This window comes from Mauremys reevesii, linkage group 3, assembly GCF_016161935.1.
Source record: "Mauremys reevesii isolate NIE-2019 linkage group 3, ASM1616193v1, whole genome shotgun sequence".
Lineage (NCBI taxonomy): Eukaryota > Metazoa > Chordata > Testudines > Geoemydidae > Mauremys > Mauremys reevesii.
Window position 1 is genome coordinate 179,810,130 of NC_052625.1, and position 14,566 is coordinate 179,824,695.

Consider the following 14,566-nt stretch of genomic DNA (forward strand, 5'->3'; position numbering starts at 1 on the left):
GCTATAGCCCTATTAGCCTAATGGTTAATCCAGCCCTGCCTGCAAAGCCTAAGTAAAAAGGCTTTGTCTGAGGGATGAAATCCTAGGCCCCTTCCCCTAGATCAGGGAATACCTGCGGAACTGCTCCATGGATGCTACTGCAGCCTTATAACACAAGAACTAGGGGTCTCCAAGTGAAATTAATAGGCAGCAGGTTTAAAACAAACAAAAGGAAGTATTTTTTCACACAACGCACAGTCGACCTGTGGAACTCCTTACCAGAGGATGTTGTGAAGACCAAGACTATAACAGGGTTTAAAAAACAAACTAGATAAATTCATGGAGGATAGATCCATCAATGGCTATTAGCCAAGATGGGCAGGGATGGTGTCCCTAGCCTCTGATTGCCAGAAGCTGGGAATGGGCGACAGGGGATGGATCACTTTGTGATTACCTGTTCTGTTCATCCCTCTGGGGCACCTGGCATTGCCCACTGTTGGAAGACAGGATACTGGGCATAGTCTGACCCACTATGGCCATTCTTAGTGCTGTCAGAGCCTCTGTGTACATAGTTCTCCACTTTGGCAGATCTACTCCCCTGGCCCACTCTCAAGCCCATGTTGCTGGAGCAAAGGCCACCTCAGAGCGCAACTCCATGCATGCCAAGGGGTGGAGTCCTCTCTGTGGCTGCTGCAATCTCTCCCCATCACACAGAATGCTGCAGAATTGTGCTGTTCCCACTTCATATTCATAGAGGAGGTGCAGGATTTTGTCCTAAAGCTCCACTGTGCTGGCTTTTTTTGTGGCCTGTCCTAAGAGCGGTTTGTGTAGAAGTGGTAGGAGCATAGTCACTCCAGTGCTATCTCCCTCTTGAGCTGCAGCTTCTGTTGATAAGTAAAATGCCTGACTTTTCACACTTAGGAAGTCTACTAAAGTAAACTGACTCCTAGGCTGAGAGAAGTCCAGGGAAAGGATAACAGTGTATGGAAGAGTGACTATGTTTTGTCACAAGAAGAGGCTGCAGTAGCTGCAACTTGTTAGTACAGCAGTTAGAACCGTTTTTCGCTACAGATCTGAGAGAACGTAGTGCATTAAATGCATTTCACAGAGCATCACAGAGGGTTGTCAGGAGGATCTCGGTACTGACAGGATGATGCCATCTCCCAGAAGCCCAGTTTGTAGGATGTCAATGGATCCATGTAATCCAGTGAGCCAACTCATCAAAGAACTCAGCAGCCACAGGATTTCACTCCCGTTTTTTAAGAGCTTGAGCTTTATTTCTCCCAAATAAATCAGATGAATGTAAGTTCCACATGTGCTCCAGGTCCTTTCCCCTGGCTCACAGAATCCTGCAGGTGTCTATCTGCTCCCTGCAGGTCTCACTCCCCAGGTCCTCTGCTGGCCTGCTGTGGCCTTTCTCCAACATACGGGCTTTGAGCTTCCTAGCCTACAGGGTTACCATCCCAGACCTGCTGCCTGGAAATGGAAGAGAGCCTCTCTTCCTTCTTGTCTCCAGCCTCCTCCCTGAACCCAGGCTGCCCATTATATTCCAGCAGGCCCAACTCTGAGGCCCAATCTTCTACCATGTGATCGTAGGACTTATTCCTTTCTGTTGGGAAGGCAGCCTGAGCCTGGCACAGGGTGCAGCTGAGACCCAGCTTGCCCTGTGACAGTCCCACAATAATTTCCAGGGGTTGCCTGAACTTTTGATGGGACACAATAGAATTTTAATGTAACATCATGATCTTGTCACATCATGACACAACATGAGGACATGTTAACTTATCCCATCAGACAAACTTGCATAAAGACAACCCTACACTGAGGTAACATCAGTGTACAACTTTTCTGGGTTGACTTATGCAAAAAATTGCCTGTTTCATAACAGCATTTGACATATTGATGAGAGAAAACATTCATTTGGTTTTGTAATGTCTACTCAACCTTTGACGGTACCAGACACTAAAGATCCCTGTTTTCCAAGTGGTGCATCATGGCAAGAATCCTTTTTGCTAGCAGGGAGTCACTGGTAAATTTCTGCCACATCACAGGAAGGAGTAGAGGCTCCCATTACTCAGTTTCAGAGTGACTCATTCATGGGGGCTGTATGCGTAACAGAACTTGCTGTGAATTTCTCACTTTGGGTGCTGTGATTGATTTATTCTTTTGTAGAAACACTGTTGCACAGTTTTGCTTCCATTAGCTTGGGAATTCTGAGTTTATGCTTTCCCTGGTACACTGTCAAAGCCAAATCAGGAGTTTCTTGCTCAGTTTTGACTCACTCCTTATTCAGGTTTGACATCAGGAGGAGTCTGACAGAGTCAAAACTGAGTAACAGTATCAGCTGTATTGGTAGCAAAGTGGATCAAATACTTCGCTCAGTGCAATTCCATTAACTCCAGTGTTTGCCCCAATGATCACTCCTACTGATAGGATTATAAACTTCAGCCACACTTTACTAATCAAAACTGAGGTGTGTTTCATGAGCATATTTGCCTAAATGAGAATGACTGCAAAATCTGATACTGTTGAATATCTTTTTGTCCAGAACAGTCACAGCTAATTTTATAGTGACTCTATTTTGGTGATAGATACTAATGCCTCAAAAATATTTTCCCACTGGAAATTAGGAGCTTGAATATTGTTGAGAATCTGGATTGATTAGGAACAGTTTGCCTCAGTGAGGATGTGTGACTTGATTATTAATTACAGTTGAACCTGTGCTACAAAGTTAAATTCTGGATCTGAACTTTTTCCAAGTTTGGGAAAAGCAAGGGTGGGGTGTGGCTGTGGGGGCAGGGTCTTGAGGGGTTTTTAGAGTTGTGGTTCTGTTTTGTGAAGTTCAGATCTGGTGCGGAACTCTGGGGCCATTCAGAACTGGGATTCTGGGTTGAGCCCATCTCTAATGTTAACGAAAGATATGGCTAGCGGAGCAAGTGGAGAATAGCTCCCAAAGTTGTATTTTACTTTCAGTTTTACAACATAGTGTAGTGGATTTCTCAACTTGCTTGTTTCATACATTTATTTGTATCTTTTCAGTTGACCTAATTAGTTACCTGACCCGGTTTGAGTGGGACATGGCCAAATATCCCATAAAGCAGCCACTGAAGAATATTTCAGAAGCATTAGCAAAGGTAAATCATACTCGCCGACTTCTAAAAAGGCATCCAAATGGGAGTATCATGCTGTTGCAGTTCTCAGGGCTAGTATCAGTGTCTGATCCTTCCCTTATCAGAGTCAATGGCGTTTTGCCTTTGATTTGAGTAGGAGCATAAGCAGACCCTGTAAACTGAAATAGTCAGTGTGATTTTTTTCATTATGAAATAATGCTGGTGAAATCTACTCAGAATAATATATGGTGAAACCTACTCATGTCACAGGAGGATGAAAATGTGCCTTAACAGCTCTTCCTGTAGGGTTGCCAACTTTCTAATCACACAAAACCAAACACCCCTGCCCTGCCATTTCTCTGAGGTCCTGCCCCCACTTGCTCCATTTTCCCCCCCCCAACTCTTCCTCATCCTCACTCACTTTTGCCGGGCTGGGGCAGGGGGTTGGGGTGTGGGAGGGGGTATGAGCTCTGGGCTGGGGTGCAGGCTCTGGGCTGGGGCTGGGGATGAGGGGTTTGGGGTGCAGAAGGGGCTCTGGGTTGGGGCAGGGTGTTGGGGAGGTGAGGGCTCCGGCTGGGGGTGTGGGCTCTGGGGTGAGGCTGGGGATGAGGGGTTTGGGGTGTATGAGGGGATTCCAGCTGGGCCAGGCAGTTGGGGTGCATGGGTGGGGGTGAGGGCTCCAGCTGGGCCCGGGGATGAGAGGTGTGGAGTGTGGGAGGGGACTCTGGTCTGGGCCAGGGGGTTGGGGTGCAGAGCGGGATGAGGGCTCTGGCTGGGGGTAGGGCCAGGGATGAGGGGTTTGGGATGCAGGAGGGGACTCCAGGCTGGGTCAGGGGATTGGGGTGCAGGGTGGGTGAGGGCTCTGGCTGGGGCTGAGGGGTTTGGGATGCAGGAGAAGGCTCCAGGCTGAGGCAGGGGGTTGGGTGCAGGGGGTTGGCTAGGGCTCTGGCTGGGGCTAGGGAAGATGGGTTTGGGGTGTGGGAGGGGTCTCCAGGCTGGGCCAAGGGGTTGGAGTGCGGGCTGGGTCAGGGGGTTGGTGTACAGGGGAGTGCGGGGTCCTACCATGGCTCCGAGGAAGTGGCCGCTAGGGTCCCTTTTTGACTGGGCGTTCCGGTCAAAAAATAGATGCCTGGCAACCCCATCTTCCTAGAATATTTTTATATAGGCTTCCCACGGCTTTAATCTCCTTTATTATAATACTTTTGTTATTATTATATGTTGCAATGTTGTTCTCCAGATAGAAAATACTGTATTTTTTCTACAGTATTCATGGTTTTACATTAAGTCAAAACACATCACAGGATGGATGAATTATTTACAGTGTAAACTTCTTGGGGCAGGAGCCATTGGCTATTTTATGTCACTATATTGCCTAGTACAATACGGCCCTGCTCCTGGTTGAGGCCTAATGCATGGGATATAATGGGAGGGGAAGTGAAATGGAGAGAGCATGGAAACAATGAATTCTGTTTACAACGACCTTTTCCATAGTTATTTTCTTAAATCCAGGTGAAGCTACTCTTTGCAAGCATAACATCCTTCATTAACAAACATGCCATCTCATACTCTCTTACTTATGCTGGGGATGCACTGAAAATGTAATGAAAAGTTACATGTAATGAAATTATGATTTGGTCCAGCTCCTTGCATCGTGCTACTTGTTTACAGCACTGTTGACTTTGTAAACATAAATGCAGTCAGTTTACGTCAGTTGTATTTTTGCTTTTGTATTTAGCAAATCACACAAATAGAAACAGACCTGAAGTCCCGAACAGCAGCATACAACAACATCAAAGGAAATTTGCAAAGCCTGGAAAGAAAAACTGTGTATGTACAGTGTGTGCCTGTGTATGTTGAGTGTTTGTACTGGTGTGTTGTTTGTATGTATGTACTTTCCTGCCTACGTGTTCTGACAGGAATGAGTATCAGGAATGATTGTCAGAAGTGGTGAGCATCCACAGATCTAGCGGAAGTTAATGGAAAATGGGGGTGTCCAGTACCTCTTAAAATCGGACCAATAGATTCCTTCTCTTTGCTTAGGCTAAAGTTCATAACTGTTAACTATAGAGGCAATATGACTGACTTGCGTCAAAACCTAATATAATTGCATTTGTCCTGAGCATATTGCATAGTATCAGAAATAAGAGATGGGGAAGTTCTATTAAGTCGACCAGTGCAATCCCATGCAATGCAGATTGTATCCTATACTTGGTTATAGAAGTCACATGCAATCATGCTTCCATTATTTCCCCTGGGAGACCGTTACACAGCTGTCTGCATCTCACTGCTCAGCCTTCCCTTTCTTAATTTCATCCTGTTACTCATAGCTACACCCCCTCTTGCCTTAGTAAATGTTTTCTTTCCTCTCTTCACTGGGTTAAATAAATTCACTCTTTAAACATGTTGAGACTATTCTAAATATAGGGTATGTTGGGTTCTCTTGATTCACTACTTTTGTAATTTTCCTTAAACAAGCAATGAGATTTGGCTGGCAAGCTCCATTCTTTCTAAATTCAAGTCTGCTTTGATCATTTCCGCACTTCCAATGGGAGTTGGAAAATCCTAGGTGAGTTTTAAGCAACCAATTTGAGAAGAAAACATCTGTAAACAGAACTTTTAGAGCATCTTAGAGAGTGCCAGGCAAATCCACTGTCAGTGCCAACAGAAGTCTCAATGCTAATGTGAGCTAACCTTTCCTGTGCAGGTTCTCGAGTGCCATAAAGTATCAGCCTCACAGCTGCCACTCCACATTCCTGGGACTGTTCCCAGGGAGCTGAACTGTACCAATGGAAGTTACTCATGCTCTGTGGTAGGGGAAGTAGGGCTCCAGGAATGGAGAAGAGTGCCACACACAATGTAGCTTAGCACTCTGGAGAGTAGTTAGGATGAGAAGTGGCCAGGCATTTTTCATCTTAGCGGGTTTTTGTGGGTTTTTTTTCTGTCAAAACCAAAATTTTAGCGGGAACAGGTCCGTTTCAATGAATTTTTTTTTTACTCAAAACATTTTTGAAAAAAAGTTTTGAAATTGTTGAACTGTTTCATTTTGGCATTTTTGAAAAATTCTGTTTTTTAGTTTGAAATGCCCTTTTGTTTGGAAATGTAAGCTAATTGTAGTAAAATAGAACACGGTAAAAATCTTTTGGAGCTTTGGTTCACAAAAAATTGAGATTTTTGACTTTATCCAGATTTACGATGTGAAAATTTTTCAAAATCTCAACATTTTCTGCAGAAAGAGAAGAACTGTTTCCTGCCTAGCTCTGTTTAGGACACAGCCCCCTGTCTTCCTCTTGCAACAAACTGGTGGATTAGCATCTTCCCTCCCCCAATACCCACTTAATTGCTTGTGCCATATGCTGGCAGGGTTACTCTGTCTCTCCTTTTGGGTCTGCATTCTTTACTCCCTTCATGCCTTTTACCCCCCTCTTCCCTGACGGTTTTGCTTTTGCTTTCTGATTTTTATTCATGTTTGTTCACTTGTTTTGCTGTGCTCCCTGGTTCTTTCCTCCCAACCCCAACTCAGCAGAGGAGCACTTGCTGCATGGGACAGAAGATACCCACTGGTGGCTAAGTGGAGCTGGGACAGGTGCTCCCTGACTAGCTGTCCCCTCTCCAGTTTCTCAGAGGGATTGACCTCCAGTATGACAGTAAGACAAGGCTAGAAGTAACATGGCTGCGGTGGTCCTGTTTCCAGTTATATATTGAGCTGTAATAAGAGATGAGGCAAAAATGAGAAGAACCTTATTGAAGGGAATGGTGAAAGCTTCAGTTCTACTCACCATCACACAGACTCAGGGACAGGGGGGTTGTCTTTCTATACAGTATCTCCTAGCAATGGGGAAGGGCTGAAGGGCTTCTCTGCACAAAGTGTACACTGCTTTAACGTGGTACAACACTGCTAGTGTGCACAGTGATACTGGTGTAATAAATATTCCCATATGAGAAGGGGAATAAACTAAACTGATGTAAGGCAACTTTATATTGGTATAACTGAGTCCACACTAAGGGTTGTACTGGTATAACTCGTGTAAGAAATCTCACCCCCTTACCGAAATAGAGATACTAGTACAAAACCTGTGCGAGGCCTTTAGACGTGTCAGATCTGGAACGTGCATTCCTACTTCGCAGTTAGCTGTATAGCACTCGACATTTCCAAAGTGCGGTAGTCCCCTGGATATGTTCCAATCATGATTCTTTTTTTCTGGTTTGTTTTATTTTAGGGGAAATCTGTTGACTCGTACTTTAGCTGATATAGTGAACAAAGAAGACTTTGTGCTGAATTCAGAATATCTCATCACTCTTCTCGTTGTAGTTCCAAAGTAAGATAATCTCATGTCTGCCCTTTCGGGGAGGGAGGGAGACAGAGCAAGTGCAAGTGTGTGTGGCTTCCTTTTAAGAGGGAGGGAGGGAGCGTCGTTATGAAAGATCGGACCAGAGTCGCAAAGTTTGGATATAGAGTTTTGGTTTGGGCCCATGTCTAAGGGTATGTCTACACTACAGCGGCTCAGCTATGCTGCTGCAGTTGTTGCACTGTAGCTACATAGTGTGGACACTTCCTACATTAACAGAAAAGGTTTTTTTTCCTCCATCCATCTAGTTAATCCACTTCTCTGAGAGGCAGTAACTAGGTCAATGTAAGAATTCTTCCATCAACCTAACCACATCTACACCGGGGCTTAGGTGGATGTAACTACATTGTTCAGGATGTGAAATTTTTCACATGAAGCTAGGTCGGTTTAATTTTTGAGTGCAGACCAGGTCTAAGATACATATAGGAACTACATAAATGGGCAGTTTTTTGTATCTGCATGCACACATCACAAGTCATGCCAACTGAGAGCCCATTAAACCTTTATACCAACCCTTATCATCATGATTTCTTTCATGACACATTGTACAGAAAAGTTATTTTAAGAAACTTTTTGAGAGTTTAAAATACTTTTACTGGGACTATTTAAAAAAAAATCTTTGTACCTGTAAAGCTAAGTGTGACACTTTGGGGGTTCACCCAGACAGTGAGGGGGTTGTGTCACCACCTGCCCTGTAAACCTGAGTGCTTCTGTGCTGTGCAGCTTTGGCTCAGAGCCCTGATCCCAGCAGCTCACTCACAGCACCATGGCCTCACCCTGGCTCCACCAGCCTGATTACTCCTTGCAGGATGACACCACCAACCCTTCCAGTCCTGAGTCTCCTCAAAACCCTCTCCCCTGCAATGCTCAGCCCCTCTCACTGTAGCACTTCCCAAAGCTTATCCAGTTTGCTGTTCCTTTAAAGAGACAGTGCACAGCACCAGCTATTCATTTGGCTGAGGCTTTTACCCCTCATTTGGAAATAATGCACTGAGATGGGTGTGTAATAAAACAAGATCAGGTTTAGTAACAAAGCACATGCAGCAGTGTTGTAGCTGTGTCGGTCCCAGGTTATTAGAGAGCCAAGGTGGGTGAGGTAATATCTTTTATTGGACCAACTTCTGGTGGTGAGAGAGAGAGACATGCTTTCAAGCCCCACAGAGTTCTCGAAAGCTTGTGTCTCTCACCAACAGAAGCTGGTCCAATAAAACTATTACCTCACCCACCTTGGCTCTTTAACAAATAGCAGGCATTTAAGCGATCCCAAGGAGAAGGCATTGGGATAGAAATGGTTACAACCAAACAAAAGTAAAAGTATGCTTCTAAGACTAAAGCCTAACTTAATGAACTAGTTTTCTCAAACAAAGTAATTTTCTCAACATGGTCATTCTTCCAGCCTGGCAGGCCAGTTCTTAACCAGGAGCCAACAGAGAGCTCAAAGCGCTCAGTTCCTTTGTCTCATCAGAAGGACATCAGAATGGCTTTTTCTCTCTGCTTATATCCTCAAATTTTATCTTTTTTTTCCCCCCACAGTCAGGAAGCCCTCCTGGGGGCTCAGCTTGCTATGTCCACCAGGGAGCTGATGCCATGTTAATATCTGCAGTCTCCTCCCACTGTCATGATAATTAAGTGGTTGTCTCCCCCACTGCTAGTTTGGTGGCTTTGTTTACCTCTGCTGTAAATACATTTCCATGGTCTCCCCTTGCTCAGTTTACACTGGTGATATATTCAGGCAGGCTGGGAACCACATTCCTTCGTCTAGGGCTGGGTGCCTTGAGCCCTACCTGCCAAATCCAGTTGAAGAACATAGTTCCAGCTCACGTTTATAATTCTTTATCTACTAACCGTACATGCCCCATGCAAGCATACTAATTGATCAGTGAGTTAGCTTTCCAGTGCTGTATTGTTAAATAAACATGACAGCGGGTGGGTGGGTGTACACCGAGCTGTGTGTACAGGCAAGCTGAGACTCTGTGCTTCACCTGGGAGCCCCTTGTCCTGTGGCTTTAAGGTGCTCGTAGTGGCACATTAAGCGCATCTTTTTACCATGATGCCAACTGGCTAAGGCTCAAAGGGAGAAAAAAAAATCAAACTAACAAATGGAAAACAGTTCTAAAAAAGACCTTGTCTAAACATCAAAATGTCACTGTGTATAGTCTGTTATCTCAGGCCCTTCCAGGGTGGGCTAGGAGTAAGTGTTGGGTCCCTTTGGGAAGCTGAGAATCTCCCCTCTCCCATGGGATAAAGCTGCTGTTTCTAGACCTTCAAGGGTGTACAATGCCAGATTTTAAAGTTGTGCTATTTTGATATCTAGAAAAGCCATCACTGGAAACCTTGGTCATGCTGGGCCTCCAGCTAGAATAACGGGGTGGAGGAATTCCACATGTAAGGGAATGAGGAAATATATGCTGGCAGGCTGATTTCTTGTTCTTTTTTTTAAAATGGCTGCAGTTTGAAATAGCTCTAGAGTTTGGAATGGTAGAATAAATCCCAGTGAAAGAGCTTCATGGGCAGGTGATGTGGTAATAGGCATTTGAGAAGTTAATTTATAATATGCCCCATTTAGCTTAGCATAGGGCTATCACATACACATGTATATACTTAGTAGAAATACTTGCTCTTTTCAGTTACTTCATGCACTTTGTTTTGTGTTGCCCACAGGTCAAACTACGCACAATGGCAAAAAACATATGAATCCCTCTCTGATATGGTAGTGCCTCGATCCACAAAGTGAGTGAAATTCCTGAACTAGCTCCCTTGTTTGCTCCTGAGATCTCTGTGCTGTTTTCATCTTAATCCTTTGAAGTCCCTGGCTGGCAGAGGGAATAGTACATGTAACAAAAGAGCTCCATGAGACTGTATGGAGCAGCACTAGCATCTCAATCTCATTCTTGCTACTTCAGTCCCTGATTAAAATGGAAGCTGCTTGGTTGTGGGAAAGTGCAGCTGAATGAAAATGCTTGTGAGCTATTTTACAATAACCTTGCTTTTCCTTTGAAATGTCCAGTGAGTCAAGTCTCTCTGCTTTTACCTTGCCACCTGACTACTCAACAAACCACTTATTTTGCCTGCTATTGTTATGAAAATAGAGGAACATGTTGTTACAACAATATGGGTCAAGTTCTGTCCTGATGTAAACAGGCACGTCATTAAAGCTAGTGGAGTTACAGACACTCACCCAAGTGCTGCCATTTAACTGTTTCCTGGTTGGGGATGGGTTAATTCAGCTTCCAAGATGTCTCTTGTAGCAGCAAAGGCCAAGTTAACTCTTACCCTATCGGACTTACCAGGAAGTAAAAGTTTCAGTGGGTAGCCAGCAGCAGCAAAAGCGTAGATCATGGCAGGAGAGAAGATCCAGTCCAGAGATGCAAGGCTTGGAGAGGGAAGATCAGGAGAGAAGGAACCAATGGAAGCAGGAGAAAGTGGAGGAGGGCAAGTTAGGGAGTGGGCAGGAAGGGGGATTGTCTGCTACTTCCTGTCTCAAAAAATAGGTGGACAGAAAGGAAGAAGAGGAGCCAGAAAGGAGGAATAACAGGAAAGAAGCAAGCAGACACATAGACACCCACCCAGCTGGCAGGGTTCAGAAGCTTGATCATAGGGGGCCTAGAACTGAAGGCCTAGTCCTGCTCCAGCTGAAATCAATGAACATTTTGCCCTTGCTTTCAGTAGCGGCAGATCTAAAAAAGTTCATGCTATTGTTCAGTTCTGTAAATGGAAAAGAGAATTGCAACAGAAACCAGGTAATCAAAGCACAGGGCATTCTCCATGCTAGGTCACTGCAGTGCATTTCTTCCTGCAGAATGATTGCTGAGGACGCAGAGGGAGGACTCTTCACTGTGACATTGTTTAGAAAAGTAATGGATGATTTCAAAGCCAAAGCCAGAGAAAACAGGTACTGTAGTTACTGAACAGCTCCTGCAGAGTGGGCCAGCCTCACATGGGTGTTCAGGGTGGGGAGAGGATGCAAGGAGCCCCTGCCCTGCATGAAGCAGGAGCCAAGCACAACACTAGCCTTTACACTCCTCTAAGTGCAAGGACTGCTCACGGCTCCTGTTGCTGCTGGCCCTAGATTCATTGAGAGCAGGGAAGCCCAGCAGGGTCTGTCCTCTATGGGGGTGAATGTACGCTGTGTTCTCCAAGAGGGGCACAGCAGCTATCCACAGCCTCCACTCCTGGCGCTGTCCGACCTGCTTGCCTAAGGCACAGTGTGTCTGGGAGAATAACTCCTGCTATGCTAAAGTGACTCCACATTGCTCTGGGATAACAGCACCATTCAGCATGCTGTATGGTATTAGCTGGCAATTTAGAAATGCATATTATTCCAGAAGCATATGACAAATAACCAGGCAAGTTACATGAGCGGCAGCTATTACAAGCCAATATATTTGTTTTAAGGTTCATGGTCCGAGAATTTTATTTTGATGAGAAAGAACTGAAATGTGAAAAGGAAGAAATAATGAAATTAGCTTCTGATAAGAAACAACAATATGTAAGTAACACTTTGATTTCATCTTCCAGCGACTGATACAGCCCTTATCACTGTAGTATCTCAGCAGCTCATAATCATAAATGGATTTTTAAGCTCACAGCAGCCCTGAAGGGTAGAAAAAAATTTTACACTGGGGAAACCGAGGCACAGGTTAGAGTCAGTGATTTGCCCAAGGTCACTCAAGCTTGTGGATGAGCCTGGAACCCTGTCTAGTGCCTCATCCACTAAATCATCCTTCCTACCCTACAGGTCCCCAATCACAAATGTGAATGGTTTGTAATTAGCACCACTATCAATACTTCCAAAGCAACTTGAGAAATAGCAATGTTAATCTGTTTATTGCCATAGGGGCCACTACTGCGCTGGCTGAAAGTGAACTTCAGTGAAGCATTTGTGGCTTGGATTCACGTGAAAGCCCTGAGAGTTTTTGTTGAATCTGTCCTCAGGTAAGCGAGTCAATATGCAGAAGTTAAAACAAATGGTTTATTTTCACGTAGCAGTGTTCAGACATAACTTTAGCGGGAAAGACTCACCGGTTTACAGAGTCAGCTCTAGCAATTCCTACCAGCACATGGAAAATTTAGATGACTGAGAACAGCGCTGCAGCTTGAAGGAGGCAAAAGGGTGAAAGTAACTATTCAAGTGTATTTACAGAGGAGGAGTAAAATGAAGGCTACATTGGGGAGAGAAGACGTTTTAATCCACTTTAGGCTTCACAAGGGTGCTCCCATGCATTATTATCAGATGATGAGACAGCACAAGGGAAGACAGTCTGCACTGGTGGAGAGGAGTGAGCTGGTGAAAACAGGCTGATATGAGGAAGAGTTCCCAGAGAGGTTTGAAATGACTGCACTGTACCAACAGCACTAAGTGTACGTCTGTGTATTTAAAGGTACGGCCTACCCGTGAATTTCCAGGCAATGCTGCTGCAGCCCAGCAAGAAGTCTGTAAAACGCCTGAGAGATGTTCTTAATGCAGTCTTCAAACATCTGGATGAAGTAGCAGCAGCAAGTATAATGGATGTATGTGTTCAGTCTACTGCGGGAGAGACTATGGCCATTAGTTCTGAACAAGACTATATATTTGCAAGACTTTGTATCAATTTAATTAAAACCAGTGCTCAGGAACCAGATCATGTAGCACCTCATGCTCCAGGGTTTAGGCCTATCTCAAGGGGTTAGGAGATCTAGTGTGGGAGGCCTAATGGGACATTTCATACACCTCCCTCCGAAGCATCTGGCCACCATCAGAGGATACTTGACTAGACAGACCTAACTTCGGATCCCAGGTGGCAAGTCCTGTGAACAAAAAGCCCCCTAGTTTCTCCCCAGCCTCCATGTTGGCTACTCCTAAGTAATATTTACAAAAACCTCACTTTAGTCTAATGGAGGTGAGCACAATCACCTGGTAGGGAGCAAGTTACAGACAAGTGGCTAATAGGTATCCACCCTAGAAGGTGGAGATGGAGACAGTGAAGTTAGTTATGAACAATTAAATTAATTTATAAATACTTCAAAAAGAATCCACAACGTTGGAACTGAGCATGACTTCTCAGACAGAACGCTTTGATTAAAGCAGATGTAAGAGTATGTTGTATTTACTGACAGGGATGTAAAAACACAAGTGATCATATCTCAGAGTTTATTTCTAGCACCTAAGTTACTTTGTCTCCTTTTGCAGATGAGTATGGACATTCCTGGTTTACAACTGAGCAATCAAGAATACTACCCTTATGTCTATTTCAAGATCGACCTCAGTCTTCTTGATTACAGTTAAGAATTAAAATCAAGCTTGACTTACTCATGTGCAAGTCCCCAGTGTCCCAGTAGAGTTATGCTCTTCAGCCATTAACAATCAAATTAAGAATGCAGGCACCTGCTTAGCTGGATAATTTTATAAGAATTCTTTTGCATATGTAGCACAGTAATATAAAATTGTCAATCTACTCCACTTTGAAAGTAAAGTGTTTTACTATTTTATACTGTCTCTTGTATAGTTAGAAAACATAATTCACAAGCAGGTGGATTTTATTTATTTATTTTGTAAGTTACAAAGAGGGGATCATCATCTTTACTGGAATTTAAAATAAAATCAAAAGTTAAAAGTCTGGTGGTTAGTGGATTAACTAGCAGTGTACAATCAGGTTTTGGCAACAGATTTGTTTTTCAGCTCTAGTTTCAGATGTTACTAATCCAACAGAAAGTGAGGAAATCCTGCTCTTAACCTTAAAACCAGACAGGGTAAAATTTTCAAAGGCTCCAAGTGCCTAAGTCACTTTTGAAAACACTTTAGAGCCTAAGGGCTTGTCTACATTTAAAATGCATCATCAGCAGCACAGCTATACCAATGCAGCTGCGCCACTGCAGCACTTAGTGGAGATGCAATCTCTGCTGACAGGAGAGCTTCTCCTGGCAGCATAGGTACTCCACCTCCCTGGGATTATCCCAGATCCTTTAGTTAGAATTTAATTATTGAAGGCCAGCATGAAATCATCACCCAGAGCTGGTACATTCCATCAACTTGTCAAAGTGAAAGACTCTTTAAAGACAATATTGGGTTGGGGTAGATTTGTAAAACTACTATTGTGAAAAGGAGCTTTCAGCTATGCCATCTCCATATCTCACACAGGTCAGTCCCATGTA

The 14,566-nt window shown here is 44.2% G+C and overlaps 1 protein-coding gene across 2 annotated transcripts in view; it reads left to right on the top strand.

Annotated features, from left to right (window-relative positions):
* The window catches only part of ATP6V1C2 (ATPase H+ transporting V1 subunit C2), a 29,426-nt gene extending 15,029 nt beyond the window's left edge, over window positions 1-14,397 (top strand). The window contains exons 5-13 of one of the 2 annotated variants that reach the window (XM_039530284.1): window positions 3,019-3,113; window positions 4,825-4,916; window positions 7,307-7,405; window positions 10,097-10,165; window positions 11,235-11,327; window positions 11,831-11,924; window positions 12,273-12,370; window positions 12,817-12,946; window positions 13,605-14,397. In XM_039530284.1, coding sequence (XP_039386218.1) covers window positions 3,019-3,113; window positions 4,825-4,916; window positions 7,307-7,405; window positions 10,097-10,165; window positions 11,235-11,327; window positions 11,831-11,924; window positions 12,273-12,370; window positions 12,817-12,946; window positions 13,605-13,700 — 866 coding nt within the window. In that variant the 3' untranslated portion in view covers window positions 13,701-14,397. Of the gene's footprint in view, window positions 1-3,018; window positions 3,114-4,824; window positions 4,917-7,306; window positions 7,406-10,096; window positions 10,166-11,234; window positions 11,328-11,830; window positions 11,925-12,272; window positions 12,371-12,816; window positions 13,583-13,604 lie in introns of those variants that run through there. The other variant, XM_039530283.1, reaches the window with a different exon arrangement.
* The last annotated feature ends 169 nt before the right edge of the window (window positions 14,398-14,566 follow it).